At 44.8% G+C, this 27,460-nt stretch overlaps 2 protein-coding genes and 1 long non-coding RNA gene across 5 annotated transcripts in view; 2 read left to right on the top strand and 1 right to left on the bottom strand.

Moving 5' to 3' along the window:
- Nucleotides 1-1,036: 1,036 nt before the first annotated feature.
- Nucleotides 1,037-5,106, top strand: LOC109286089 (uncharacterized). 2 transcript variants are annotated; one of them, XR_009455147.1, is made up of 3 exons: nucleotides 1,037-2,104; nucleotides 2,251-3,269; nucleotides 4,704-5,106. It is a non-coding gene; the product is annotated as an uncharacterized LOC109286089 (long non-coding RNA). The 2 variants fall into 2 exon arrangements; XR_009455146.1 differs by having other exon boundaries at nucleotides 1,037-3,269.
- Nucleotides 5,107-5,160: 54 nt separating this feature from the next.
- On the bottom strand, nucleotides 5,161-21,225 carry SNAP29 (synaptosome associated protein 29). Its single transcript, XM_006259963.4, has 6 exons — nucleotides 21,122-21,225; nucleotides 20,283-20,669; nucleotides 16,763-16,959; nucleotides 12,937-13,022; nucleotides 11,634-11,738; nucleotides 5,161-9,579 (listed from the first exon to the last, which is right to left on the bottom strand). Exons 2-6 carry the CDS (start codon nucleotides 20,529-20,531, stop codon nucleotides 9,422-9,424), a joined length of 795 nt encoding a protein of 264 aa, XP_006260025.1. The 5' UTR covers nucleotides 20,532-20,669; nucleotides 21,122-21,225; the 3' UTR covers nucleotides 5,161-9,421.
- Nucleotides 21,226-21,476: 251 nt separating this feature from the next.
- Nucleotides 21,477-27,460, top strand: part of PI4KA (phosphatidylinositol 4-kinase alpha) — an 86,821-nt gene continuing 80,837 nt past the window's right edge. For both annotated transcript variants that reach the window (XM_019499152.2, XM_014598846.3), the window contains exons 1-2: nucleotides 21,477-21,703; nucleotides 26,093-26,209. In XM_019499152.2, coding sequence (XP_019354697.2) covers nucleotides 21,500-21,703; nucleotides 26,093-26,209 — 321 coding nt within the window. In that variant the 5' untranslated portion in view covers nucleotides 21,477-21,499. The remainder of the gene's footprint in view (nucleotides 21,704-26,092; nucleotides 26,210-27,460) is intronic.

Genomic DNA, 27,460 nt, shown 5'->3' with positions numbered 1-27,460 from the left:
GCCCCAATCCAGATTGCTAATGTTCAGTGTATGACCATTTTGGTGTGGACAGATTAGCTGGGGAGGCCACTGTGAAGGCATATACTGTTGTTAAAAGGCATTATTGCCTTATGGCAGGGGTGGGCAAAATATGGCCCATGGTTCAGATCTGGACAGCAGCATGACTCTAGATAGCCTGTGGCAAGATCTTCAGACATATCTGGCCCAGATACTGGGGGCAGCCCAGGCCATGGCATGTATGGCCAGTCCCACCACCCCCATGTCCAGAGGTGCTGCTTAGCACAGCCTGCTGTGTCCCTGCCTGTGGCTCTCCTGCATGCCAGGAGCTGTAGTCCATGGGGCAGTGTGGCAGGGCAGAGGTGGCATGGCAGCTAGACTTGGCTTCCTGGCAGCCTCCACTGTCAGTGCCTGAGAGCAGGTGCATGCCCTGCTGCTACAGCTGCTGGGCCCTGGTCCCACTACCTGGGCACCCTGGGCACATCCACCTTGCCCCCACCATGGTGGGATGCCAGACAAAGCTGGTGGGAGGGTGGATGGGATAGGGCCACGGGCAGGCAGGGAATGACATCTAGGCGCTCCAAGACCTGATTGACTATCCTGGTATGCTTACCTACATTAATATGGGTGGCCTGGAAGAACTCCTGCTCCCAGGATTTCCAGGAATTCAGGCATCTTCTCATTCAAGAATAAAAAGGCAGACTTGCTCCCCTTTTCTACAACACCATTGTTGATACTCAAACAATTATTTTGGCAAACTGCTTCCCCTCTGTTACCATGGCTGATAAAGGCAGGACAGGGTAGCACTTTATATAGGTGTTTATACATGTGCTCTTGAGTGTGTGCGTGTGTGTGTGTATTGGGGGTGGGGGGGGAACACTTTAATTTGAGTGGCTCCAAGAGCTGCTCTAATTAAAGTGTGGGAAGCATCATGTGCATCAGTGTCCCCAGGCTGAAAAATGGCGGTGGGGATGATTTAACTAAAGATGGAATGAACTTTAGTTAAAGCGCCCCTACCACCATTTTTTAGCATGGGGATGCTGATACACATAATGCTGTATGTAGTCTTTTGGAGCACAGTAATTACTATGCTCCAGCAATTTTGATTAATTGAGTCTGCTCCGACGTGCTGTAATTAAAGCATGTTGGAACAGCCTCGCTGCACGTGTATAGGTGCCTAACTGATGCAAAGTAGCAGCAGCTTTCATAGGTGACAGCCTACGTCATCAGATGTTAAGCTGTTGCCCATGAAACCTTATGCTGCTCTGAAGCATTTAGTATCTAAGATGCCACCCTGCCCTGCCTTCTGCCTGACTTCAGACTAAAACAGCTAAATAGATACCTCTCTATTCATGGCCAATGAAGTTTTTCACTGGATGCTTGCATTCTGGGACAGAACTGGTTAACTCCTGCCACAACAGCTGCAGGGTGACAGCATGCCTTTAAGACACTGAAGAGTGGGTGGGTGGCTATTGATGCTGGGAAGATTAGATGTTGTGGAGCAATACTGGCTCTGAATTAGACCTGTGTGCTGCACAACATCAGTGCAAACAAAGGAAAGAGTCTGGTGATGGAAAGCAAAGGTTCAGACACTTTGACGATGTTGGGCACAACCTGCAGGACACCCTTTCCTAAATACAATCTCCTGTAGTGCATTATCAAAGAGGCCTTGTGCACCTCCTTCAAGGACAGGGTCCTTTGCTTTATATTTGAGGAGCCCATTGTGACTTGTGGGATATGGGAGTCAGTCTGGCAGCACTGGTACAGTGCCACAGCCCATGAGCATGTTTCACAGGCCTTGTATAGATTAATGAATTTCTGGAAGCACAGGCGATGGCTGTACCTTCACTGCACGCAATAGGGCAGCACTGTAGCCTGTTTTTCAGTGTGCAGGGTTGGTTACACATGGTCTGTACCTCTTTATTAATCTTAAAAAGGGGTGGGTGGGGCATACTACACTTGCAATGCATGGCAGCGCTTTGGCTCTGGATCAAAATCAACTACTTTGAACATAAGACATATGAAGCCAAATCTGTGCCAGCAGCATTATGGTGGGGGCTGAAAAAAATGCAACAAGGAAATATTCAGTTCAAACAGTTTTCTTCAGGTAAACTTCCAACTACTCCAGCCTTTTTTCTTGGTAACCATTGAGACACTGGAAGAGGTAGAATGTGGAAACAATGTCACATTTGGGTTACAGGGACCAAAGGTAGTCAGTCATCTCCCCCAAACCCACTTTTTGTTACCATATAGGAAGGAGCTGGATCTGGAAACCGCTGCTTCTGCTAGAAGGACATCTCCAGAGTCTGGAGGGATGAAGCTGGTGTGGAGGGTGAGTGGAAGCTTCAAAAGTGCATGCACCCCAGCAATAATGTGTCTGTTCACCTTCTCTATCAGCTGCTTCTGCTGTTCCCTGACCATTTCTGCCATTTCCCAATTTACAGTAAATCTTTGCTCTGCCGGCTCTGTGGTCACAGACTATCTTTGTCTCTCTCTTACTCCTTAGCCTTGAGAAACCCTCTCCACCCCTCCCCTTCCTCAGTTCACACAGGCTTCCTCTGAACATTTACTCCTTTGTTGCTTTATTTCTTACTTGCAAATTTCCCAGAGGTTGGTCAGCGTCCTTGAGTGTCCGGATGCCTCCGCTGGAAAAAGTTACAAGCAGGAATTGTCTTTCGATCTGTTCCCATGACAGCAAAGATGCATTTTTTTTTTTGCACCCACAATGTTGAGGTGCCAACAGGGAGCCTTTTTCCACTCTTGGAAAACACAAATGAATCCTTTTCTACCTTTTCTTCCTCATGCCTTGGAACCGCACTGCAAGGCAACTTCCTGGCTCACATGAGGCACTAAGAGTAGGTGGCTGTTGATAACCCAGGGCATACTGTATGCATTCACATTTCTGAGCCTAAGGCTGGGGCCACTAGACTGAGGCAGTGAGTCACAATATTTTCAGGGCACGACACAGATGGTAGGCAGCAAAGAGGTGGTGTTATGAAGAAGGCAGCCAGTTGCATGCACTCTTGCAAGAAGTCCTACTTGCAAGCCTTCAGCTTGGGGCATAAACATCTTAGCATATCATAAACACCCTAGCATGTGCCAAACGCATAGTGTTATGGCTAACTCAGGGATGTCCATCTGCATCCTCTGCAATGCTTCTCATTAGGGGTGCACCAGTAGAGATTTTGGGGGCTGATACTTTTGGGGGCAGATTTTTAAGGAGGCACATCGGTCGATACTGATCCGATTTCTGATACAGCTGCATACAGCTGGTAAGTCTGTTATGGTGTTATGGTGGAAGGGGAGGGGGGAGGGAAGAGGTGTGGGGGGCAGGGGCTGGGGCAGGTACTGCCCTGGCAGGGTGGGGGTGTGGAACAGAGTCGTGGCTCATCCAGGGGGACGTGGGTTGGGAAGCAGGTCCTGCCAATGTGCGCAACCTGGAAAGGGCATGGGGGGGGCGTGTGCCCCCAGATCTGTGCAGGGTGCGGGGGTGCAGGCTGCAGTTGTGAGCTGGGGCTGTGCCAGGTTCTTCCTGATGGGAGCTGAGCCAAGCTGCATTTGGGACCAGCAGCAGCAACAACACTGGATGGAGGGCTACAGGGGTGGTGGGGGGTGCTGCAGCCACCCCAGAATTCACTGTAGCCCACCTGTAGTCCCACTCCCAGCACTGCTGCTGCCCACACCGAGTGGAGCCCTGGCTCAACACCCCTCCCTCCCACCCCCTATGTGCTGGGAAGAGCCCAGCTCCAGCTGCAGTCCCCCATCCTTCCCCCCCACACAGATCCAGGGGCACATACAGCAGTGGGAGCTGTCCCGTCCCCCCGGACAACCCACAGCTCCGTCCCACGCTCCTCCCGGCCAAGCACCTGCCCCAGCCCGTCCCAGGCCTGGCCTCACTCCCTCCCTCACCACAGGGGGCATTCATCTGCACCCCCATGCCGCTTCCCTCCCCCCTTCCCTTTCACCACAAGATTTACCAGCTGCGCGCAGCTCTCCACACTGCCAAGCTGTGCTCCTCACTGCCTACATGCTGTGCTGCAGCTGCACACATGCATGGGCATTTGTGGCTGATATCAGGCCAATTTCTGATACAATCAATTTTCTTTATAATCGGTGCAACTCTACCTCATGACAACCCTGCTGGATCTTAGTGTGAGAGATAGCAAGAGGCAAGGTCTCTTTCCTCCTCCCACTTGTAGAATACCCATTCTCAGTGGCACCAGAAAGTGTAACACAACTGAGTCCTAAGCACCTATCAAAGCCTCCAGAGAACTGGTTCCCTATTTCTCACCCTAGTTTTGCGAGTTTCTACTGATAACACCTTTGAAAACTCTTGCTTGTGGTACTAAGTGGCAACAGATACATTTCTGACTCTATCCCACAAAAGCTTTCAAGGTCTTCTTTACTCTCCCCCAATGCAGGTATCATCACCACCACAATTTGAGGCACATTAGAGACTTCTGGCACTATGATATTTGGGACCTAAGCTATCTGTCTGCTGCTTTAAGATCTGCACCACAACACAATTTTATTGTCTTATTCCTGAAAATCTACTCTTTATACAGAATGTTCTGTATACAGGTAGTCAGGCTGTGATATTCTCTACTAGATACAAATACTGTGAAAGGATTAGATTTTTTTCCTATAAAGTCTTGGATTATTTTGTAAGCATGGGATCAAATGATAAAACTTACCTTGTATTTCAGAATAAAAAATGACCAGCAGACAGGTGAAAACTTCAACTTCTGAGGCACGGCCCTGTGAGATTCCAATGATGAATATCTTGGCCCAAGGACATGAAAAAGGAAAGGATCCCATCCTCAAAAGCATCAGACCTAACAAACTAATTCCTGGTAGAGTACCAAGCAACTTTGTTCAGCATGGAACACCCAGCTGGTCAAGTCCCACAGCTGCTCGACCACCACGGCACCCAACCGCATCTCCTTCCTGAGCTGGAAGTGCCTGTTAGTGACACCACACTGCAGCAACCCTTGGAAGTGGCCTGCAAAGTGGCAGATGGCGTACACATTTTGCAATGAAATATGCCAAATTTAAACAGCCTTGCATTGGGGGGGGAGGGAAAATCTTAATACATATACTTTGAAGATCTCCAGCATCTTTCAATGATACTCTCATCTTCAAAACAAGAATCAGAAACTCCTCTTGTACAATAAGCACTTTTATTGAGTGTCTCAGCATTCCACACACGTCCTATTCAACACGATACATTGCTGAACTACAATCTAAACTGGTCTTTAATTAAAACGGAAAAAAAGAGAGACTTTAATTTTGCTTGTATAAAAAGCGGTCTCTCTGTGATGTACAATTAAGTTACTGTTAAACCTCCCCCCCCACAACAACCCCCCCAAAAAACAGGGTAGTTATCACACATAAATTGTTACTAAGGAGATATTTTATCTCCTTGTGTTTCAAAGCCAAACATATTCCACCTTCCCATGGTATTTTTCACATAAAAAGGAATCACTAAAAGTTATTTTTTTCTGAGGCTGGAAAGTGTTTTCTATATCAAAGTCTGACATAGCTTTTGTGAAGTGTTTTTGTTATCAGGCAGCAAAATAAGTTTAGATACATTTCAGTTGTGCCAGAGTTTAGTTTCAGACATAAACCAAATTACCAGAAACAGCACTGTTTGCATACAAGCCAAGTACTTGCAGTAGCCTAAACATAGTAAGATTTTTTTCCTAGAGATTCTTAATGACAGCTGCATTAACGAAGTCATGGGTCCTGATCCTATACCAATACCATTCAGTTCTCACTGCAGAACCAGGGCCCTATACTATGACCTACAATAGGTCATTTATTGCAGAGTTTTGATACAACTTTTGAAAATAGTTTATTATAAAACATTAGTCAGATTTATTTTTTAAAGTAACAGGATTGTTTGTTAATAATAAACCCATGCTAGGAAAGATGTAATATTTAACATCTTTCCAACATTTATAAACATTCTTCTCAGGATGAAGAATACACCACTCTTATGGTGCCAGTCTATACATTTTTGCAATCTTTTATTGACATTTAATATTTACTGCTACTCAGGGCAGTCAACACTGCAGTACTTCCAGAGGTGTTCTGCTGTAAGGAGACAGGACTATGCTTCTAATAGGTGTATTTATGCAGAAGTGTTTACTTGATCAGCACCCAATTATAAATTCAATCAATCACTTCTAAACTATTATCCTGACACGAGGCGATTAGTTTCCTCAGTGTCATCCAGAGATGAAACTGTCCTTTAAACACAGAAATTAAAAGACCAAGTTATACAAACCACTCCCCTATGGTGTAAGAAAGGCAGATATTTCCTGGAAAACACACACACACACACACACTTTTTTCATTACATCTCCTTTCTGAAAAGCAGAAAGTGATTTTAGTCAGAAAAAGAAAGTCATCACTTTGTTACAAAACATGACATTTCCTTTGGGGGGGTTTTAAGCAGCAAACAGCATAAGAGACCTATGAAATTTAGAAAAGAAATGAAGTTTGGCTTGCAGCAGACTGGTTTCTGCTAGATCACCATCCTCATAAAAGCAACTAATGTGAAAAGCAATCCTTTAAAATAAGACCATAAAAGCCAATAAAGTAGGTAGGCCTGAACAAGAGAAAAATAAAGGCAGATGTCACCAATGGACATAGACAAACGGGGTTGTTGGAAAATGCAATGCTGGACCTTTTACAGAACTTCCACATAATTCGAAGTTCAAAGTTTTGAAATTTCCCTCCACTACTGATCAGAAAGTCTGAAAGCAGAAGTAGATTCCCCCTCTTCCCCACAAATGCAGATATCCTGCCAGGACAGAAGCAGCTTTCAGTAAAGCTAGTAAAACCAAAATGCTGGCAAAAAAAAAAGTCTTGAAGTCACTTTTGTGAATTAAGTTCTTCTATTTTGTCATAGCCTAAATTAGGCCAGAAAGGCATCACCTAATGAGCTCTCAAAATCCACTGCTAACAGCACCTGCAGCCATGCATCACCTTCTCATCTTCTTAATACATAAAACATGTAGCTGGATCTGCCAGCTCCTTTTATCCTCCACTAACTGCAATTCAATGGAGAAAACTATTCAGCCTGCAAATTAGTGACCAAGGCCTTGCTTTAGGAAAAAAAAAAGATTAATTCTGGAGAAAGCTTATACCTTGGGAAGGCAGATTCCAAATTAAATCAGTGTTAGTAATCTGAATGTGGAATTTTGCACAATTTTCACATGGGAGAACAGAACACACATGCATGCAACTTGAATCCTTAACAGGAAGCTGCCTCTACTAATCAGCACTCTGTTCCAAAGATCTACAAAGGCAAGGTAAAACAACCTTTTTGTAAAGTATTGAAGTGAGCCATTAAACCAGATAGGACCAAAGTTTCAATCCTTCTCCCCCTGGTGCACTTAATTCTTTTCCAGTTAGTGATTTGTATTACTTAGTAAGTGCCTGAGATAGCAAATCACAACACTCCTTAACAGCCTACCAAGGAAAGAATGAACTAATCATGGTAAAAGATGAATAAAGGCCGAAGAAGTGTGAATATTAATGGGCTTGTTTAAGCTTCCAAATGATTAAAAGATGGCAGGTAAAAACAAGATTAAAAAGACAGTGAAATATCCTGAGCGATATACACTTATAATGGGCACCTATACATTTTCTGCTAGTCTTTTTTTTTTTTTTTTTTCAAAGAATATAGCACCTATGCCACCAACAGTGAAGGGAACAGCATAAACTAGTTTTGAATCTGTTTCAAGTCAGCAAAATGTCATTGGCAGGTGCCCAAGCCATGTGCTTTCCCAGTAATACTGTGTCCAATAGAAAGCAGCTCAGATGTGTTTAATGCTCTGATTTTTAGCCAGACAAACTTTTAGAAGACCATGGAGACCAAAATGGGTAAGAGTTCTCTTAGGTCTTTTGCATACTGGAAGTGGTGCATTTACATCAAGTCACAAGATGCTCAAATATACAACTCTCTCTACAGAGGGAAGGGGTTGATATGAATTACTTATTTAAGGAACTGTATGAATAGCCTAAGACCCCAGTCTTCCATTCCTACACAAAAGTATGCAGCATCAGCTGAAGAGAAGGGAATTCTGTTTACCCGTCTGACACAATGGTGAACAAAACTATCATAGTCAACCATGGAGGTTAATTTTGTTATGCTGATGCTTATCCATCAGCAATCCAACCGAGATCAAAACTCATTTTAAAGAACCACAAAACAGACAGGTACTCCTTTCGTTATCCCATCCTTGGCTCAGACCAAATGATTATTGCATTCAACAACAGCATCTACAAAAGCATCAGGAGGACATAGCAGACAGAAAAGCCAGTTTCAAATCGGAAGACTGGAAGTAGGGAAAACCTTTGTGAATTACTCCAAGTGCAAAGCCAGAGTCTGAAGGTATGTGTACTGCATGTTTAATTAATTAAAACATGACAGTGATGGAAGAAAGTAATCACAGAAGAGATAAGACAGAAACCACCCCCCCCCACTCTATTTCACTTTAAAACTTTAAAAAATGTAAATGGTAGTCAGCAAGCTGCTTGTGCCACGCAGGTGTGAATCTCCATTTGGAAGAGAGATCTTGTATATCAGATAACCACCTACTGGGTCACCTGGGAAAAAGTTGCTGCATGCTCCTTTGTATGAGCTCTCTCAAAAAGGGAGGCTTTCAGAGCAAATTTTTTTGGGTCCTGTTCTGCAAATGTTAACAAAGGCATGTACCTTTACACACAGTAATTTTTAGTAGACTAGGGCCTTTCTTGGTTAAAAATTAACATTTGGCTATTATCTCAACGCTACCAAAGTGAGCCTGTTAAACGCTCTCTCTTTGGCAAAAGGGAGATGAACACAGCTTAAAGACAGCATAACTGCATGCCACACCTGACATTTTATAACTTTTGTCAAACAGATTGTTGGTTAAGGATCTCAGAAGTATCCACTGAAGTGCTAGAGGAAAATATTTAGAGTTAATTCTTGCAGCTCAAAAGCTGTGTTTTCAGCATTTAAAATAGAGTAAATTTTTAAAATTAGCAACATTTGTTCTAAAATGGGCAGAACACACTATACTTTTCTTTGCAAAAAGTAAGGCAAAAACATAGTTTTTCTTCTTACTCTGTGGCCAGGGACATGTGACACACTAATACACCCAAGCAGGGCATCCAGCACTAAGGCCTTTACCCTTAAGCCAGCTGCAAAAAGATGTGCTGCCCAGAGTGATCTTTTATGCGTTCACTAAGAAGAAGAGTGTTAAATATGATGGTTCGCTCAAGATTATGCCATTTTAATGATAGCTAAGTCACTAACATACCAGAGAAAGAAATGGGAATTGTCCAAGATTTTTTTTTTTTCTTTTTAAAGAAATCTGGCAAGATGAACCATCCAGGATCACATACTACACAAAGAATTTCTGTGAAGTTTTTAAAGCTGTCGGACTTTTCTTTCAGTGCTGGTAATATTGACATCCAGAGTCTCAACTTTTTGGGTTAACCGGTCAAGAACGGTGTCCTGTTCATCAATTTCTGTCTGCAGACCCAGGGCTAGGTTTTTCAGGCGGCTCAGCCCAGAGGACATCTCATCTGTCAATGGAGAGAGGGAGTTTGAAGGCTGAAAGACTGGGAAGCATGCCATTCTAACAGAGATAGTCAAACCCCACCCCCCAAAAAAAACTTGATATTAAAAGATGTCAGTGACAACTGCTTAGATCTATTTTTCATAGTACTAGAAATACAAATGTTCCAACTCTTCTAGTGTATTCACACCAGAGACTGGTTTCTTTGTTGTAAGTACATTGTGAACCATGAAAATATTATTAATATTTAGCCTTTATAAAACTAAACGTTGTTTTACTTTAAATATGTCAGTAACCTACCACCCACAGGCCGGATCGTCCAGAAATATGGGGCTTTGGTGGCATTTGGTGGTGGAGGGCTTTGGCTGCAGGCGCTTTCCCCATGCTGCCATAGGGATCAGCGCTGGTGGTGGCCAAGTCCTAGCACCTACCTGTTTGCATCTGACCCGGGGTGGGTCATTCTGGCCTGCAGCCAGAAAAATGTGCCTACCCCTGAACTATGATATTCTCCCTGCATTTTTTAAGAATTGTTTTCCCCTTTAACTATTCCATGCCCCATCATCTGTTGTTCTTTAACGTGACATTTAGTGTCAAGAATATACTCAAAATACCACAAAATTAAATAGCTAATTGTTCACTTCAGACAAAGATATCTATACTCTTTCCTATGTCCTAGGATACATTCTCGAAATGACTGGAAATTATTTATTACCCGATTGGTTAGTGCTAAGGCTTTGGAAGCTAACAAGATGTGCATGAGATGGGCTAGAAATAAAACAGCTTTATCTCCCTCAACTCTTTGGACTCAGCCTCCCCTTTTATCCCTGGTGCATTTGGCTTCTTTCAACTTCTTTCCAGGCCAGACAGGAGGAGGACATACTCTATACAAAGGCTCTTTGTATATACTAACAGCCACTGAATTAGAATGAATTAGGACAGTGCTATCTTAAGAGTACCAGTACATGGAGAGATACAGAAAATCCACACACTGAGGTTTTTCCTGCTGCTTTTTCCATTCTTTCCAGAATTCAAACACTCATGTTTTAAACATTTGTGAAGTCTTTGGAATCTAAATAGGTCACTGTTTTCATCTTTGCGGTTTAATTACAAGTCATATAAATTCAAACATACTATGCAAAATGAAATGGTACGATCTAGGTAAGTGTGAAGTACAGGGTTCTTATTTCTAATGTTAACATGAGTCAATGTTTCTTCATGGATACTTTTAGCAGTAAAAGCCAACTAATGTGCTTTTTCAGCATAGCTGGAACCACTTCCTTGGCCCTGCTGTTCCCTTCCCTTGAAAGAAGGTTGTGTAAGAACGCCTGCACATTTGGCATTTTTGAGCAGCTGAAAAGATCATCATGTATTTTTGACTAGCTCGGGGATACCGTGACCTTCTCTAAGTTAGGAAAAGTGAGAATTTTTCATTAAAAACCAATTAGATTTCAGATGTAATGTGGCTTTCTTTAAAAAAAAAAAAAAAAAAAGAAACAAAAAACTTCTCAGGAGCAATTCACTAACTCTCTCAATCATTTTAGTCTTACAGTGAAACCTCATGTTGAAATTAAAGCTGTAGGAACATGGGGAACAGCCAATATGGAGACTTAGGCAGGAACACCTCCATACAGATGTCAGCTTCCATATTTTTTAGACTGTTTCTACAATCCAACCCAGCTTTGAGCACTAGCTGGCTTTATATGAAATGCTCTTCTAAGTCAGATCTATTACTAACCTCTGTGGGTTGCAATAATCAGCTGTTCCACAGCACTCTACCATCTGGTCAAGATGCTTTTAGTCCAGCATTGGGCTACTAAGTTGACATGATGTGGAAAACACGTCGGGGCTTAATTACAAAAAGGTAGCCAGACCCACCAGCAGATTAAACATGACGGAGCTTTTAAAAGAGAGATGGTGCAGACAAAGCTCTACAGATGAACTAAATGCCAAGTTTTGGGGTCACAGTTGGCTGAAAACCTGCTGTTCAGAATTTGTGCAGGCTTTAAAATAGCAAGCTGTGAAAATCAGTTTAAACACACATTACTTCAGTTGCTTACTCACCCAAGTTGCTGTCAATTTTCTGGTGGTAGGCACGAACTTGTTGATTCTTTGGATAAATATCAGGTTGGACAGAATAACCTGAATTGGCCCCACTGATTTCACACTCTGTTAAAAACGTAAGACAGGTATAGAACTTTTCATTATCAGTTCTAACTCTGCATTTTAACATTTCAGTGACAGCAGAAATACTAATATAATCAATCTGGTTGACTTACAGATACTTTGTTACCACGTGACCCCGTTGGCTGAAACCTAAGACTGAAACCTAATACAATCAACCCAAAATCACGGTAAAGAGGACTGGCTTTAAGATATGCAGGGACCCACTCCCACAAACAAATTCACCAGTAGTACATTAAAGCAGCAACTACTGTGCAGTCCTGTTATGTAACTGGGAAAGGAAGAAAAGTAGGCCATAGCTGCTAAATCCATTTGGTTCTCCCCAGAAGGCAAGTCACCTGACAGCTGCCTGTGCCCCCTGGTGGACAGTCCTCAAAACGCTGTCAGGAAATGTAAGGTTTACTACAAAAGAGGCCACAAAAGTATTCAAAAACCCCTCAATTTTGCTGGCTAATTCACTGAAAGGCTCTTTGTTGTAAATCAACTGTTAACCATTTGCACAGATTAAAGGCGTTTGGTCTGTTGACAAATGCCTACAAGTCTTAACAACAGAGCAGCCAAACACTAGTTTGAACCATGTGTCAAAACATTTAAATGCTTATATTTATAATCCAATTTATTCAAGACATCCAACTACTTCATATACTCTGTTATTGTTAGGGCACCAGTCTGTACTAAGCTAGTTAAAGTATAATGTTGCTTTATTTGTAGATCTACAAAATTTAAATATTTTCTCTCAAAACCAAAGAGAAAGCTAGTTAGGAAGCAGACTCAGACATAGAAGACAACAGCCACTCGGATCTAGATGAGATGAGCAAATGCTACAGGGGATAGACCATAAGGCAACATGTTGTCATGGGGGAATAAGTTATTGCCCCCAACATCAGCCTTGGTTTACATCTGTACCAGTAAGAAAGTCATGCTTGTGATCTACAGTAGCACTGTTCAGAAAGAGCAAATCTGAACCATATTTTAAATACACTCTGGCATAGAACAGCGAGATTCCCAGGCATTGCTTCTTTTTTCCACAGATGCAAAATCTTTGAAGCATTTACATTCTTTATTACCAGTACCTGTATGGAATAGAAAATCCTTATGGTAAGGCTAAACACATCCAGCTCTAAACCATGCACAGTACACTCATTACCACTGTGATAGATACCAAATAAAAAGTTAAACAAACCTAAATTGTCTAGCTTCCTTAAATTTGGATGGCTCTCCTGGTACTTTGCCTCTTGTTCTTTACTGCTGGCCATAGCTTCTTTTAGTCTGGTGACAGAGGAAACGCAGGTTAGATTCAATACTTCTTAAGCAGCATTAATCCTCAAATTCCTCCAAAAACAGTGGACTGTTTCTTACTTAGAACCAATTCCCTCCTACTCTTACGCATTAGCATTCATAAGTAATCCTAGATGGTCCAATCCTGGTCCTACTGAATGATGGCTAGAAAGTGATATTTAGAGTTTGCTTTTAGGAACTGTCTTGTAGGTAAAGCAGATGTGCATTAGAACAATAGTCCAGGGGAACGGCAAGGGTTAATTGGTGTCTAAAGCCTGTTTGTGATTAAGTGTCCTTCAAGGCCCACTGTGTCTGAAGCAAGTGGGCATACACACCCTGGGAAATTAAAAACATCCAGTATTCCACAACATAAAAATAGCCTTGCCACATTGGCACAAGGTCAGTGACCAGCTGCAGAGCCCTTGGGATTTCCAGTTTTGATGAACAGACCAAATTAGAAGGCCGGGGCACATCCAAATTAAGACACTGGTAAATGTCTTAATTGTCCAGTGTCATAGCTGAGCTGCTGGCAGGGCTGTTTGAGCACTCATGGTGCTCTGGCTAGGTCCCTGAGGACTAGAAAAGGGCCAACGTGGTGCCCATTTTTAAGAAGGGCAGATGACATCTGCCTCAGCTCCTATGTCAAGGCAGCGTGTGACCTGGTTGTAAATGATGCCGAAAGGAAGCCAGCATGGGCTTGTCACAGGTAGATCCTGCCTGACAAACCTTATAGCCTTTTACAACCAGGTCACACACTGCCTTGACACAGGAGCTGAGGCAGATGTCATCTACCTGGACTTTAAGAAGGCCTTTGATACAGTTTTGCATCCTGTTCTCATAAGGAAGCTAGCAGGCTGTGGAGTGGATGTTTACACATTCAGGTGGTTGTCCAACTGGCTTAGGGACCGCACCCAGAGAGTGGTGGTGGATGGGTCATTTTGGGGCCTGGAAGGAGGTGGGCAGTGGTGTCCTGCAGGGTTTTGTCCTTGGACCAGTGTTATTTAATATCTTCATCAGCAATTTGGACGAGGGTATGGAGAGCACCCTGTCCAATTTCACAGATGACACTAAGTTATGGGGCAAAGTTTCATAGCTGGTAGGGTCGGAAGGGACCCGAGCAGATAGTCAAGACCCACCCCTTGCCATGGGCAGGAAAGAATGCAGGGGTCAAATGACCCTGTCTAGGTGATTATCTAGCCTCCTTTTGAAGACCCCCAGGGTAGGAGCAAGCACCACTTCCCTTGAAAGTTGGTTCCAGATCCTAGTTAACAAACAGGAGGGCAGGGAGCAGATACAGGCCAATCTGGACAGGTTGGATCAATGGGCAGAACGAAACGGGATGCAATTCAACAAAGACAAATGCAAGGTACTCCACCTAGGGAGGAGGAATCCCCAGTACACCTATAGGCTGGGGGTTGACCTCCTCAGCAGCTCAGCGGCTGAAAGGGATCTTGGAGTCATAGTTGACTCCAAGATGAACGTGAGCCAGCAGTGTAACAAAGCCATCAACAAAGCCAATCGCACCTTATCACGCATTAGCAGATGCATGACCAACAGATCGAGGGAGGTGATGCTCCCCCTCTATGCGGCACCAGTCAAGCCGCAGTTGGAGTACTGTGTTCAGTTTTGGGCGACGCACCTCAAGAGGGATGCGGAGAATCTGGAGAGAGTTCAGAGGAGGGCCACTCGCATGATTAGTGGCCTCCATGCAAGACCCTACGGGGGGAGATTGAGGGATCTGGATCTCTTCAGCCTTTACAAGAGACGTCTGAGGGAAGACCTTGTAGCCGCCTATAAGTTTATTAAGGGAAGACAACAGAGAATTGGAGATGAGCCATTTACCAGGGCACCCCTAGGAGTAACTAGCAATAATGGACACAAACTAGTGGAGAGTAGATTCAGGTTAGACATTAGGAAAACATGTTTCACAGTAAGGGTGGCCAGAATCTGGAACAAGCTGCCAAGAGAGGTGGTACTATCACCTAGCTTGGAGATCTTCAAGAGAAGGCTAGCTGGCACCTGGCTGGTGTCATCTGACCTCAGTCCTCTTTCCTGCCTGGGGCGGAGGGGTTGGACACGATGATCCTTTGTGGTCCCTTCTGATTCTACAAACTATGAATCTATGAATAAATGACCAAATTAAGATGTGTGCATGTGATGGGTTTGGGAAACAAAGGAATATGCTGACAGGACAAAATATGGACAGTGTGATGACCACAGGGAAAGCAATCAATGATGCCTGGGAATGAAGTCATCAGAAGAAAAAAATATATAATAAATACATTTTATATATATAACTTCAGAGCAGCAAAGGGTCCCTGAGGGTGAACCCGAGGCTACCACCAGCCTGTCTCACCTACCCCACCGGGGATGGGTGGGGGGGGGGGGGGTGGGATGGGCCTTGAACTGCTGACATCCAAGAAAAAACCACAGGGTGAAGCTTGTGTATTGGCTAAATGTACCTTCCCTCTGTGACAACCCTAGGACTGGTAAATATAAATTCGGGGGGGGCATATTTTGTTGGTCTTGCCTGCATTATTCTTATCTGCTATCACTGTGTATCAGTAACATTTGCCTATTATTGAATTAAGAAGTTGTGGTCAGTCTGAGGGTTTGGGTCTGCCCAGAGCAAGGTATCTGGGTCATAAATCCACTGTCAACACTGAAAACAGCAGCACATTTCATTCAGGGCAGAATCAGGGTCTCAATCTTGGCCAGAGACAATCAAGCCCTACTTTTATCAGGAGAGGGGAAGCAAAAAGTCAACCAGAATACATGCACTGTTACTGTTGTTTGTGCATTTTTCCAGTGAAGGAAAATTTTGTCCCAGCTTGACAAAGCCCTGATTGGAATGATCTAGCTGGGGATGGCCCTGCTTTGAGCAGGAGGTTGGACTAGATGACCTCCAGAGGTCCCTCCCAACCTTAATTTTTTCTATGATTCTAGTACTGTCCAACAATAGCTAAAAAAAAGTCAGTTAGCTTAATTCTTCTTCAGAATTGAATAAACCGGAAAGTCAGAAAAACAAGTACACAACAGCACATGATATCAAGTGGGAGTTTGCTGAGGGCAGCAGCTCTACAGCATTGTATATTTGCGTACCATGCCAACTTCAAACTTATTAGAAATCTAGAATTGTTGCACTGCCACAGGTACACAGAAAAATTCTACATCCTGCCCAATTTTGAAAATATAGTTGTTAGATAAAATATTTAGCTGCCTTTACCAGCATGTAGCCAACAAGATAATTTGCTAGTACTGTGTACAATATTTAAATGACTAGCCAAGAAGTGGGGCTTCCTGGGACATGTAGAACTGTTAAACCTTGCCTTAGGATGACAAAAAAGTCTCAGTCCTGAAATCTGATGGGCAAAGGATTGAACTTACTTCAGATATGGTACAAAGACAGGGAGGAATAGAGGGGAAAATGAGCAAGTGCATATTATGACAAAGTAGGACAGACATCTTGTTTAAGCCAGACAGCTATCTGTGTCAGCTTCTTCAAGATGTTGTGGAAGAAGTTGGCTCTGAAGGGTGACTGACATGGAAATGAATATGACATTCTACTGAGCCAGCTCCAGAACAGAGCCCCACCTGAAAGAGTGCTGCAGTGGAGCAGTGTTTCCCTGTCTCCATCTTGCAGCTTACAAGATTTCTCTGCTATATGGTTGGTTCCCCTGCCAGTAATAACTGCATGCTTCCATACTTGGAAAATTTTTCCTTTTACTTGCCTGCTGTTTGCATAGTACTCAGGTGCTCCATTCTGCTCAGGCTTGGTTTCTGGAGGTTTGGATTTGAAGTAGTTTACAAAACCACCAAAGACACTTTTAATGTTGTTCATGTGTCTCTGACTAGTCTTTAAGTCCTGTTCCATTTTATCCACCATTTGTTCAGTGCGCTTTAATGCCTCACCCTGACGTACAAGCTCCTGAAGGGAAATCAACAGAAAAATGCAAGTTAGAGAAGGTGAGGGATGAGATAAGATGCAATGCCAATAGTTTTAAGCTAAGAATAAAAGTATTTAAAGCACCCCTTTTCAGTCTGCAGCAATACATATTTTTAAAAGATCAGCTATACAAAATTACTATACTTCCTGTTGGGAAACAATCATAAAAGGCTCCTTGTGTACTTAAAAAGCAGTAGCTTTAATATATAGCTCTGAGATAGACCAATTAGAAGAAAACAGGAAGACGAGATTTAATAAATTCATTTCCTAGCACATTAAAAATGTCAGTGCACCTCTACTATTACAAGGCTTTTAGGATTAGCATAAACAAACATCTTACCTTCATTATACCTGCAGATTTTTCAGTAATCTTGAGTAAAATTGTAAATCTGTTTCTCTCAAACTGATTGTTCCCAATATTCTAACCTTCCTTCAACCAATTGATATGTATTATTTAATTTATGATAATGCCTACAAGTCTTAACTGAGACTGGAGCCCACTGTTCTAGGTGCTATTCAAGCAGAGTCCCTGAAACCAGAAAGATGAAGGGTGGGAGCAGAAACAAAGACACAGGGAGGTAAAGCAAGTTAGCCAAGCTCACATAGCTGGTCAGTGGTAGAGCTACGTATATCCCTAGATCCTGGTGCAGCATTTTATCTACTAAACCATTCTTTTGACATGTATGCCACAAATTAAGCCCCATATCCTCTCCAAGTGGCAGTCTAATGCCCTTCCCCTGCCCAGTCTGCTCCTTTGCTTTCTGCTCCCTGCACCCTCCCTAATCTACCGTGTCTGACAGAGGCTGCTTGTGCCCTTTTTGGCACCCTTCTGTTACACCACCCTACTCCATATCACCCCATGTTTGATCTTACCTAAACAATACAGAATATGAAAGAGAAAAGTAACAAATAGGAAGAATCCATATTTAAACCACCCTACCGGCAAACAAATGTTACTAGATTTTTATACTGAAGTTTTAAGCATGCTAATTATGATCAGGAATCTAGCTGCAAGCCTGCTAAGCACTCTGAGGAACCACTCCTCAGCACTCTACAAACAGCAGCAGTGGCCTCTTTCATTTTCCAGTGCCTTACCACCAGGAGTAAAGTAGCAAATCAGAAAGGACAATATTTTTTGTCAGTTTCATTTCCTAGTCAGCACCCTCTGTGTGCATGAAAGTAACAAGGACCTGACAATTAGACTTCACTGGTGGGGGGATGGAGATGATAGAAAAGGGAGACAAGGCAAGAATCCAACCAAAAACAAGGCACCTAGCTTTTCATGTGGATAGATTTGAGTGCCTAAATAAAGAGTTGCTTGGAGCAGGATTCAACAACTCCAGCTTTCATTGGCTATATAGTTCTTAGGACTAAGAAATGCCAGCTTCCTGTCACAACAATAGTCTAGATTCCATTCACAAAAAGTATCTGACATTACAAGGTCTTACACCTTTATCTGCCCTTGCTAAGTTAGGTTACGTTGTACCATGAAGGCATAGAAAACAAACACTGCCCACTGCCAAGTTTCTAATGGTGAAGCAAGCAAGCTGGCCAGAATTAATTCAATTCATAAGCACCACTTACATTGACAAGGGCTTTTATTTTCTTGTTACTGGACTGAGCTAGGCAAATTGAAAGAGAGCTGCTGACAGAAGTATTCCAATAGCAGTTATTTCCTTACACGAGTTTCTCTCTGGTAACTACCTCCTACAGGGTATGATTTGAAGTTCTAAAGCAGAGTTTGCAATTTGTTATTTTAGCAGCTTAAAAATAAAACAGATAGAATTATTCTGTGGATTACTTTACTAAAATTGAATTGTGGTTGCATTAACGAAATGCCATTCTGGCTTGGATTCTAGTTAACAGTCCCTCATAATCTTTTCCCTCGTGCTCCTTATGCAAACAGCCACATTTATGTCATTCAAAACACTATCATTAACTCTACATTCCTTATCTTTCCTCGACTTTTCCTTGCATCCTTACAGAATTTGTAGCATTACCTCTCAGATTACACACACACACACACACACACACACACAAGCACAAAAAATCACTATCACACTACTCAATTATATTGATACAGATAACTATATTCATTCCCTCAGGAGAATATATGTAAAAAAATGTGAGTAAACATCCTTCATTAACAGGTGGCACAGCCCAAAAGGCCTTATTAAGAATGGCTGTAGATGACTGGAGCGGGTACTAACACCACTTACTCTCAAAATATCCCCATTAGTATTAAGGAAATGATTAACAACATTGAAACTAAGTTCATAGCAAGCGGTCTGATGGGTAGGTTGTGGTCATCAATGAGTCAGGAAAAACAGGTCTAGCAGATTTTAGACAGAACAGCTATCATTGATTGTTAAGTTTTCTTCTAACAGAATGACATATTTTTTTGTTCATGTTCAGTAATCTTTTCACCGACAGATGGTCATACAAACTATTTTAGACATTAACAGGAGCCCTGAAGGGAAAGCAGTACTGGAAGCACTCTTAAGTTCTTATCTTAAAACACTGAGGTAGTCAAGGTACCTTGGACTTCTCTTTTGAAGAGAAAGAAAAAAAAACCCTACACTGCCAACACTGCTTCCCAACCCCCACAAAAATTACAGATTTAAAAATCACTGAGAAAAAACAAACAGCAACAACTGATTAGATTCTTAAGGGTTTGCAATTCATGCAAGAAGGCAAAACACTAGCGATCAGTTTTAGTTGAGGTGCGTATATATGCATATAGAATAAAACCCTTAGTGTCCCAATCCTGTTTTGAGATATTTTCTGAAGTTTATGAAGACAGAGATTTTACTAATAAGCTTAGTAAACCACCGTGGCTGTGAGTATGCCCAGTAAAAGGAGTCACCAGAAAGAAAAGTGTTCCATGTCGGCCACAGTCACAGGTGTGGCTGCAGCTTACGTGGATGTAGCTGAAGCTAGCTTTAACACGTATCCTGCCTCCCAGACTCTTCAGATGAGGGGTTCAGATACTCCCAAATCCATGGAAGGCATCATATACACACGCCCCAAGCCCGGAGGCCTTGGAGTTCAGATGTCCCCAAGTCTTGCTCGCCCCTAGTCAAAAGGCCATAGGAGCAAACTAAAGGGAGAGCCTGAGAGCAATCCCCCACCATCATAAATTGTGTAGCCAAGATCCTCCCATTGGGAGGCTGCAGTAGACTCTCACGAGGCTACCCACCAACAGTACAATGGGCAGTATCTCCCTTGCCAGGTATGGTAAAACCAACTGGGCCAACACCATCATCATGGTCTTGCACCGAAATCAAGGCTCATTATCAACTCGCCTCTGAAGTGGCCACCCCGACCTTCTCCGACTCGTAAATGAGAGCGAGCGAGCGGTGCGTGCTGTCCACCGTGGCGGTCGATCGCCTCAGCACCTCTTGCTGCAGGCACCGCTGCTTGTTGGCAGCCTCCCTGCGCTGTCTCTCCGCGGGATCCTCCAGGCTGTCGTCCGCTCCATCGTTCCACCTCACCGGCTTCAAATCTTCATCGTCGTCGTCAAAGGGGTTATAGCTCTTGGAATAAGCTGACATGATGCCGATTTTTGCTCTTCTCCCCCAGCTGTGGCGTGAGCACAGAAAAACAGTGCAGGCTCGTGGCTGGCGCGTGCTGCCTGGGCCAGGAGCAACGGGCGGACTGAGCCGGGGCAAGTCTCAACGCAGACGTGTTACCTGCGCTCAGGAGAGAGAGATGAGAGGCAATAAGTGTAACACGTTGCGCGTCCCCCAGTGCCATGTACTCGCCCCCCCCAGCCCACACACCCTATCTCCCCATGTTTACAGGCAAACCCACCAATATGCACACCCCTGTCACCCTGCGTACGCATGCCCCCAACACCTCCGTGCTCACATGCACCCCCACTCCCTCCTGCTTACACATGTCCATGTCCCCCCATGTACATGTGCCCCCCACACCCCAAGCTTACACTCGTCCCCGTGTCCTGCCCACAGACACATGCTTCCCCAGTCCCTCTGCATACGTGCACCCCCGTGTCCCGTCCCCCCATGTACACAGCCCCGCCCGGGGCTCTCGGAGTACACGCGCCCGCCGCTTCCTGAGCCCCCTCCCCCCGTACACGCCCGCGACCCCCGCCCGTTGCCACGGAGACGAGCCCCGCGCTCACCGCAGCGCCAGCGCCGAATCCGCCGAGCCCCGAGCGACCCCGCCCGCCCGGCTGCTTCCGGCCCCGGGACCAAACCATCACCCAACCCGGGAAGGGGAAGCGGATGGGACGAACCATCTGTGCTCGAGAACTGGTTGGAACAAACCATCGCCGAGGGGAGGGGGGCCAGTTGGGTCAGCCCATTGTAGCACGGTATGTGTGTGTATGGCGGGGATGGTTTAGACTCACGGCGCCCCGCCCCGCCCCTCAGCTGGTGAAGCCAGCGTGGGTGGCGCCATGTTGGTTGCGGGTCGGCCGGGGGCGGCTCTCGCGAGAGGCGCGGGGCGCCGGTGACGCCGAGGGCGGCTCTGCCCCCGCGCTCCGCTCGCCGCCTGCAACATGGCGGTGCCGGCCGTGGCGGCGGTGGCGGCAGCAACGGCCCCTGCCTTGGTGGCGCCTGCGGGGCGCGGGGGTAGCGGCTCGGGCTCGGGCTCGGGCTCGGGCTCGGGCTCGGGCTCGGGCTCGTCGCGGGGCTTCTACTTCAACACGGTGCTGTCGCTGGCCCGCTCGCTGGCCGTGCAGAGACCCGCGCCCCTGGAGAAGGTGCTGCGGGGCGGGGGCGTCACGCGTGTGCGGGGCGGGGGCGGTGTCGGTGTCGCGCGTGTTGCGTGTTTCATGCTGCGTGTCGTGTGCTTGCTGGCGGTGGGTTGTGTGTTGCACGTTGCGTGGTGCGTGCACCTCGGAGCGGGTGTGCTGTGCGTGGGTGGCGTGGGGTGCGCGCACTGGGGGCGGGTGCCGTGTGCATGGGTTATGTGGGGTGTGTGTTGCATGGTGTGTTCCAGCCAGGAGTGAGTGTCATGTGTGTGAGGTGTCACGTGCTAGGGATGGGTGTTGTGTACATGCATTGCGTGTTGTGTATGCTGCAGGCAGGTGTCATATATGTGCCACAAGCATATTGTGGAGGAGATGAGGTGGGTGTTGTGTGTGGGGGTGTCGTGTCCAGTGTATCAGGAGATGGTTGGGTGTTGTGGGTGGTGTCATGTATGTAGGGGACAAAGGGAGATGCCCTGCAAGTGGGTTGTGTGTTATATCAGTGAGAGGACAGGGCAGGTGTGCTGTACGCAGGGATGTTGCCGTGGCGGGGTGCCGGGTGTGGGGTGGGCGTCCTGCAGGGAGAGTGCATGTCACATAAGGCAGGAGCCTAGAACAGGTGCCACGTATGAACGGGGACGTTGTCATGCGTTTGGATTGTGTTGTGTTTGTGTGTGCTGGCTCCGTGTGTGTTGTAGGCAGGTTCAAATTATGACTGGGGTGGGGGCGGGGCATCCGAATGCCCTAAGGGAAGGAGCAGTCTGATAGGAGATCCCTCCAGGTTATGATTTTAAAATCTAATAGGGGGGCTCTTGTCTCTTATGGGGGGACTCAGCCCCCATAATTTGAACCCTAAGTGTGGGCCATCTTTATGGAAAAAAAGCGGAGAGCTGGGATACAGCAGGACTCTGTGCCCTGAACTGGCTCCAGTGCACGGTTTCAATTAGATTTTCCCCTCTTTATTCTCAAAGCAGAGAAATTCCCATGAGCTGCTGGTTGAAAATGTTTCCCAGATACAGGTTATAGTTTTGAGGGATAACTAGCATCATGGTAATTTGGCCTGGCTTCATGGTGCGTAAAAGAAAACAAGCTCTTGTTCCCTGTGTCAGGTTGAATCAAAGTAATGTGTTTTGGAGCATATACATCTGAACTGATAGCAAGTAAACTTGCTTAATGAGACTATACTAAACCTTACAAGGATGCTAAGTAGGACATTGTGCAAGTGGAGCATTGATTCTGCTTAGGCCTGTGGATATGCCTGTAATAGATTTCTTACCTCAAGTGAATTGCAGTGAATTAGCTCAAAGTTAAAAATGTCTAGTGAGGATAATAATCTGTGCAAGAAAAAACAGAATATGCAGGTATTAGTCCTTGAATAACAATTTAATGCAGGTGTTTGTTGCTTCTGGAGGACAGTTAGCTTGTCAGACCTTTGAAGGTTTTTTCCCCATTATCAATGATAACATCAGACAGTCTGATTCCAGAGTTTATTACTACACACAAAGCTGTTTGAGGCAAAGTACAAATTCAGACATAACTTGATCAATTCCCCAATAAGAAAAATCCTCCACTAATACAGATAATGTACAGCTTGTCCCTGGCTAGCTGTTACATATATTTTTTTAAGTGAATAATGTTCCATTGGAAAACTTTCCATGGGCCATTGGAAAGTCTGTCATTGATGCCACAATTAACCATAAATAAATCTATCAGCTTCTCCTAAAATACTTTTAGATACCATCAAGGCAGCAGTGTTATTGGTTGTTTCCAGACCTTCAGAGATGCTGTCAGTTTAAATTTATAACAAATTAGTTTACTTGTTACAATCCAACTGTAAGTATTAAAAGCAAGGGACAAAATTAAGTTACCTTTCAGTGTGTTGGGTAATGCAAGGGAATTATTCATAGTCCATTGCAGGTTTGTGTAATTAGGAGGTGGGAAAGGACAAGGATCCAAGTCTTCAGTTTCCTTGGGCATTCAGCAGGTTCTTGTGATATGTGAACTTAGAGACAGCTCTGTTACATTTCAAGTTGTGTACCTTATTGCTCAAAATACAATCACACAAATGGTACTGCTCTGATGTATGTTATTGAAAGGACACATTCATTTATTAAGAGAAATTAAAAAGAAATCCAGGTTGTCATCGTATGCCCCTTTTTTAACTTTTCCCACAGTTGAGAATTAATGGAAAGTTCATTTTGTCCGTTTCCCTTTTGTTTGTTAACAGCCCATTTCATCTGCAGACTCTGTTAGCCTTACAATGTTTTCCTTTCCAGTTGTTTAGGGAAATGGTTATTTCAAATCTGAGTTGACATTGTTTTTTAATCAAAGCAGTGTTTTGGGTGATGAAAATTGAGAGGGGTTGGAATTTGTTCTACTGGATGTATAGTCTAAGAGCCTGACCTCAAACTGTGAATAACCCCCCTGACTTTAATGAGAATATGCACAGTTTTAAGCACCGAGCCTGATAATATATGTGATACTTTGGAAGACTGTACAGAATTACAATACATGGTTTAGAGTTCTGCTACTGCCATGATGGGCCAGGAACCATGCATGAAGCAGGAGAGGGTAGTTGTGTTCTCTTTTTATTGGACCAACTTTACTCCTTGGGCCCAAATGCTTGTGTAATGTCTTTCCCAACTATACATTCGGTCTCATACAAGATAACACCAACAAACCCTTGTGGCTTGCAGAACTATATGATTATTTTAAATATCATATGCCAGGACTGCAGAGTTCTTTACCACTTTATAGCCATGACCTTTCAAGGAACCTATTCTGAATGTGCTTGTCAGCAGCAAATTGTTCTGGAGACAGATGGGAATTTGTTTTTTTTTGTTTATAGTATTAGCCAAGTGTCTGTATTGTAAATAGTTTTTGTGTTTTCTAGTTGTGTTTTGTTTGTCACTTGAGAGTGCTGTTCAGTTTAATTATAAATCAACATATACAATTGTGGCCATTTAAAAAAAATCTGATAAGTATTACTTGAAAAGCTTAGGTAAAGAGAACCATGAAGTGTAATAACTTGCAATTAAGATTTCCCTGATAAATGATGCATGTCATTGATGTTGAGCATTCTTCTTGGTAATGATGTATAATAATAAAAGAAATCACACATGCTTTATTTCAAGCCAACAGTAGAAATTGATTTTTTTCAGATGGAAAAATAATTTAGTCAAAAGTTTCACTCCTCAGTGCTAAAAGTTAGGTACCAAAATAAGAAGTGACCCGACATTCAAAAGTGCTATCCTCTGCTGAAATCAATGCAACCTTCTGTTAGTACATTTATTGACGTCAGTGGGATCTGTCGGTGCTCAGCATCTTTGAAAGTTGGGTCCCTTTGACCTCTTGTCTTTATTTTCACTCTTTATTTTAAATAATAAAAAAGTAGATATGTAAGATCTTGTGTATTCACTAGTTGTTCATTCAGCGAATATGGAGGCAGTTACAGTACTACAGGTAGTGGGCAAAGTAATGGAGAAATAATACTTGGCCTAGGCAGTTTAATCTTCTATGTAATTATAAAGATTTCAGCAATTTACCACACCCACCAGCATTACAGCATACTGTAGCAATACTTATGCATGTGGGAAACAGTTCTGTGACAATGATAACATCTATATCCACCCACAATTAAGAAAAGGTTTCTGTTTATGCTGGAGATGAGCAAATCTAATATGGCTTTATCGCTTGTTTCTTGCACATCCAAAACTGTCTGTGACCTCAGTGAGAAGCTGTTCTCAATGTAGAAGGAATGCTGAATTGGGTCCTGTCATATGTGATGTTCCTAGATGGTTTCAAAATAGCGGGAAAGGATTCTTGGAGGCTAAAACTGTTTGTGTGTGTGAAAGAAAATTTATTAGCCCTAATTATGAAAGTGGAAATATGACATCCATTCTCTTCTTCCTTGTCTGGCCTGCTATTTACCACTCCCAACTTTTCTTAGGGACCTGAATATGTTGATTTTAATAGATTGAAGAATAAGTCATTTGATGTGGGCCTTTGGCTGTTGCACAAAATAGAAATATGGGTGCCAGCTAAAGCTGGAGATAAAGGAATTGATGTAGCTGAACTGATATAATCCATCCAGTTAATCATTCTGCTGTGATCATGTACACAATGGTATTGGACTTGCTCTGGGGAAGTTCTGACAGCCCACTCCCCCGGCTGCAGTGTACTTTTTAAAAAGGCTAGAAAATTGCCCGTATGGAAGCAGCCTCCTTTGGCAGGGAAAATGGGCATATTGAGTTCAGGGCTTTGACATCTCTAATTTCTGGCAGTGAAAAGCTAGGGGTCTCTTGTGGATGTTCCTTAGGGCAACCTATTGCTGTTGGTGGGCACAGTTTTACCATACAATTATTTTGTGTTCCTTAATGGTGTATCTCAAATTTTCTGCAGGTACAGAAGCTGCTGTGTATGTGCCCAGTGGATTTCCATGGGGTTTTCCAACTAGATGAGCGCCGCAGGGATGCTGTGATAGCTTTGGGGATTTTTCTTGTTGAATCTGATCTTCAGGTAAAATTGTCTTCCTCAGTTAACCACCTCTAGCTGAAAGACTCTTGAATAACTCTCAGCAAGATTGCTGACTGAATTGTAGGTGTTTGGGGGATGGGTTTTGTATGACTTCAGCACTGAGGAGTCTTAATGATAAGCCATGATTCCATGGGCTAAATTAGGGGTGGGCAAAATATGGCCTGCGGGCCAGATCCAGTCCACCAGGCGCTTTCATCTGGCCCACAGACACCCACCAACGAATTGTACCCTGCCCAGCCCTTCCACCCAAGAGGATGTGAGTAAGGTGCCCATGTATACACTTTCCCCCACAACATACTCTATTGCGCCTCACTTCCACCCTTGTGGGCAGCAGGGCCTGGCCTAGCCAACAGCAGCTTCCAGGTGGGGCTGCGATGGTGGCTGTGGCTGCTGCAGCTGCCCCAGGGGGACCTGCTGGGCTTCCCTGGCATCCTGCTTGTTCCTAGCAACAGGTAGGGAAGTGGCAGGGGTGAGCTGCAGCTGATTGGGCCTGAGTGTGTGGGGCTGGCAGCAGCGCAGAGCTGGTGCCCCGGGGGCAGCGGGAGCACAGAGCTTGGCTGACTAGGCTGTGCTTGTGAGTGTGGTGGGGGGGAACCCCACACCTCCCTGCATAGTGCGCAGCTCCTGCTGTGGGCAGCAGCAGCAGGCAGGGGTGCTTGGGGTGCTTGCGCCTCACACAGGTGCTGGCACCCAGCGGTATGCAGCTTTGGCCAGCAGTGTACGTGGTGGCAAGGAGCGCAGCCTGTCCGGGCCACCTCTATCATGTGGGCCTCCATTCCATGCACCTGCAGCCCCCACACTTGCGCAGTACTGAGGGAAGCCCTGCGCTGGAGCTGGCTGGCTGCCTTCCCCGCCCCCTGCCAAGCAGGTCCTGGGACTTTGCACGGAACCAGGGAGCAGGGCTCCCCTCCACTTGCAGCAGAGTCCCAGGACCTGGGTGGCAAAGGCAGCCAGCTCCAGTGTGGGGCTTCCTCAGTACTGCGCAAGTGTGGGAGCTGCAAGCTCAGAGCCCCTGCAGTAGAGGTGGGCCAGAAAGGGTGTGCTCCTCACCAGGATGTGCAGCACTGGCCGGAGCTGGATGCCACGAGGCGCCAGCGCCTGCATGGGGCACAAGTGCACAGAGTACCTGTGCCTGCTGCTGCTGCCTGCAGCGGGGGCTGTGCGCCATGTGGGACCCCTACAAACTCCCCCAGCCTCCCTTACACCCCAGAAACCTCACACACCTACACCCTA

Source organism: Alligator mississippiensis, chromosome 10, assembly GCF_030867095.1.
Source record: "Alligator mississippiensis isolate rAllMis1 chromosome 10, rAllMis1, whole genome shotgun sequence".
Taxonomy (NCBI): domain Eukaryota; kingdom Metazoa; phylum Chordata; order Crocodylia; family Alligatoridae; genus Alligator; species Alligator mississippiensis.
This window is presented reverse-complemented; position numbering and strand designations above follow the sequence as displayed.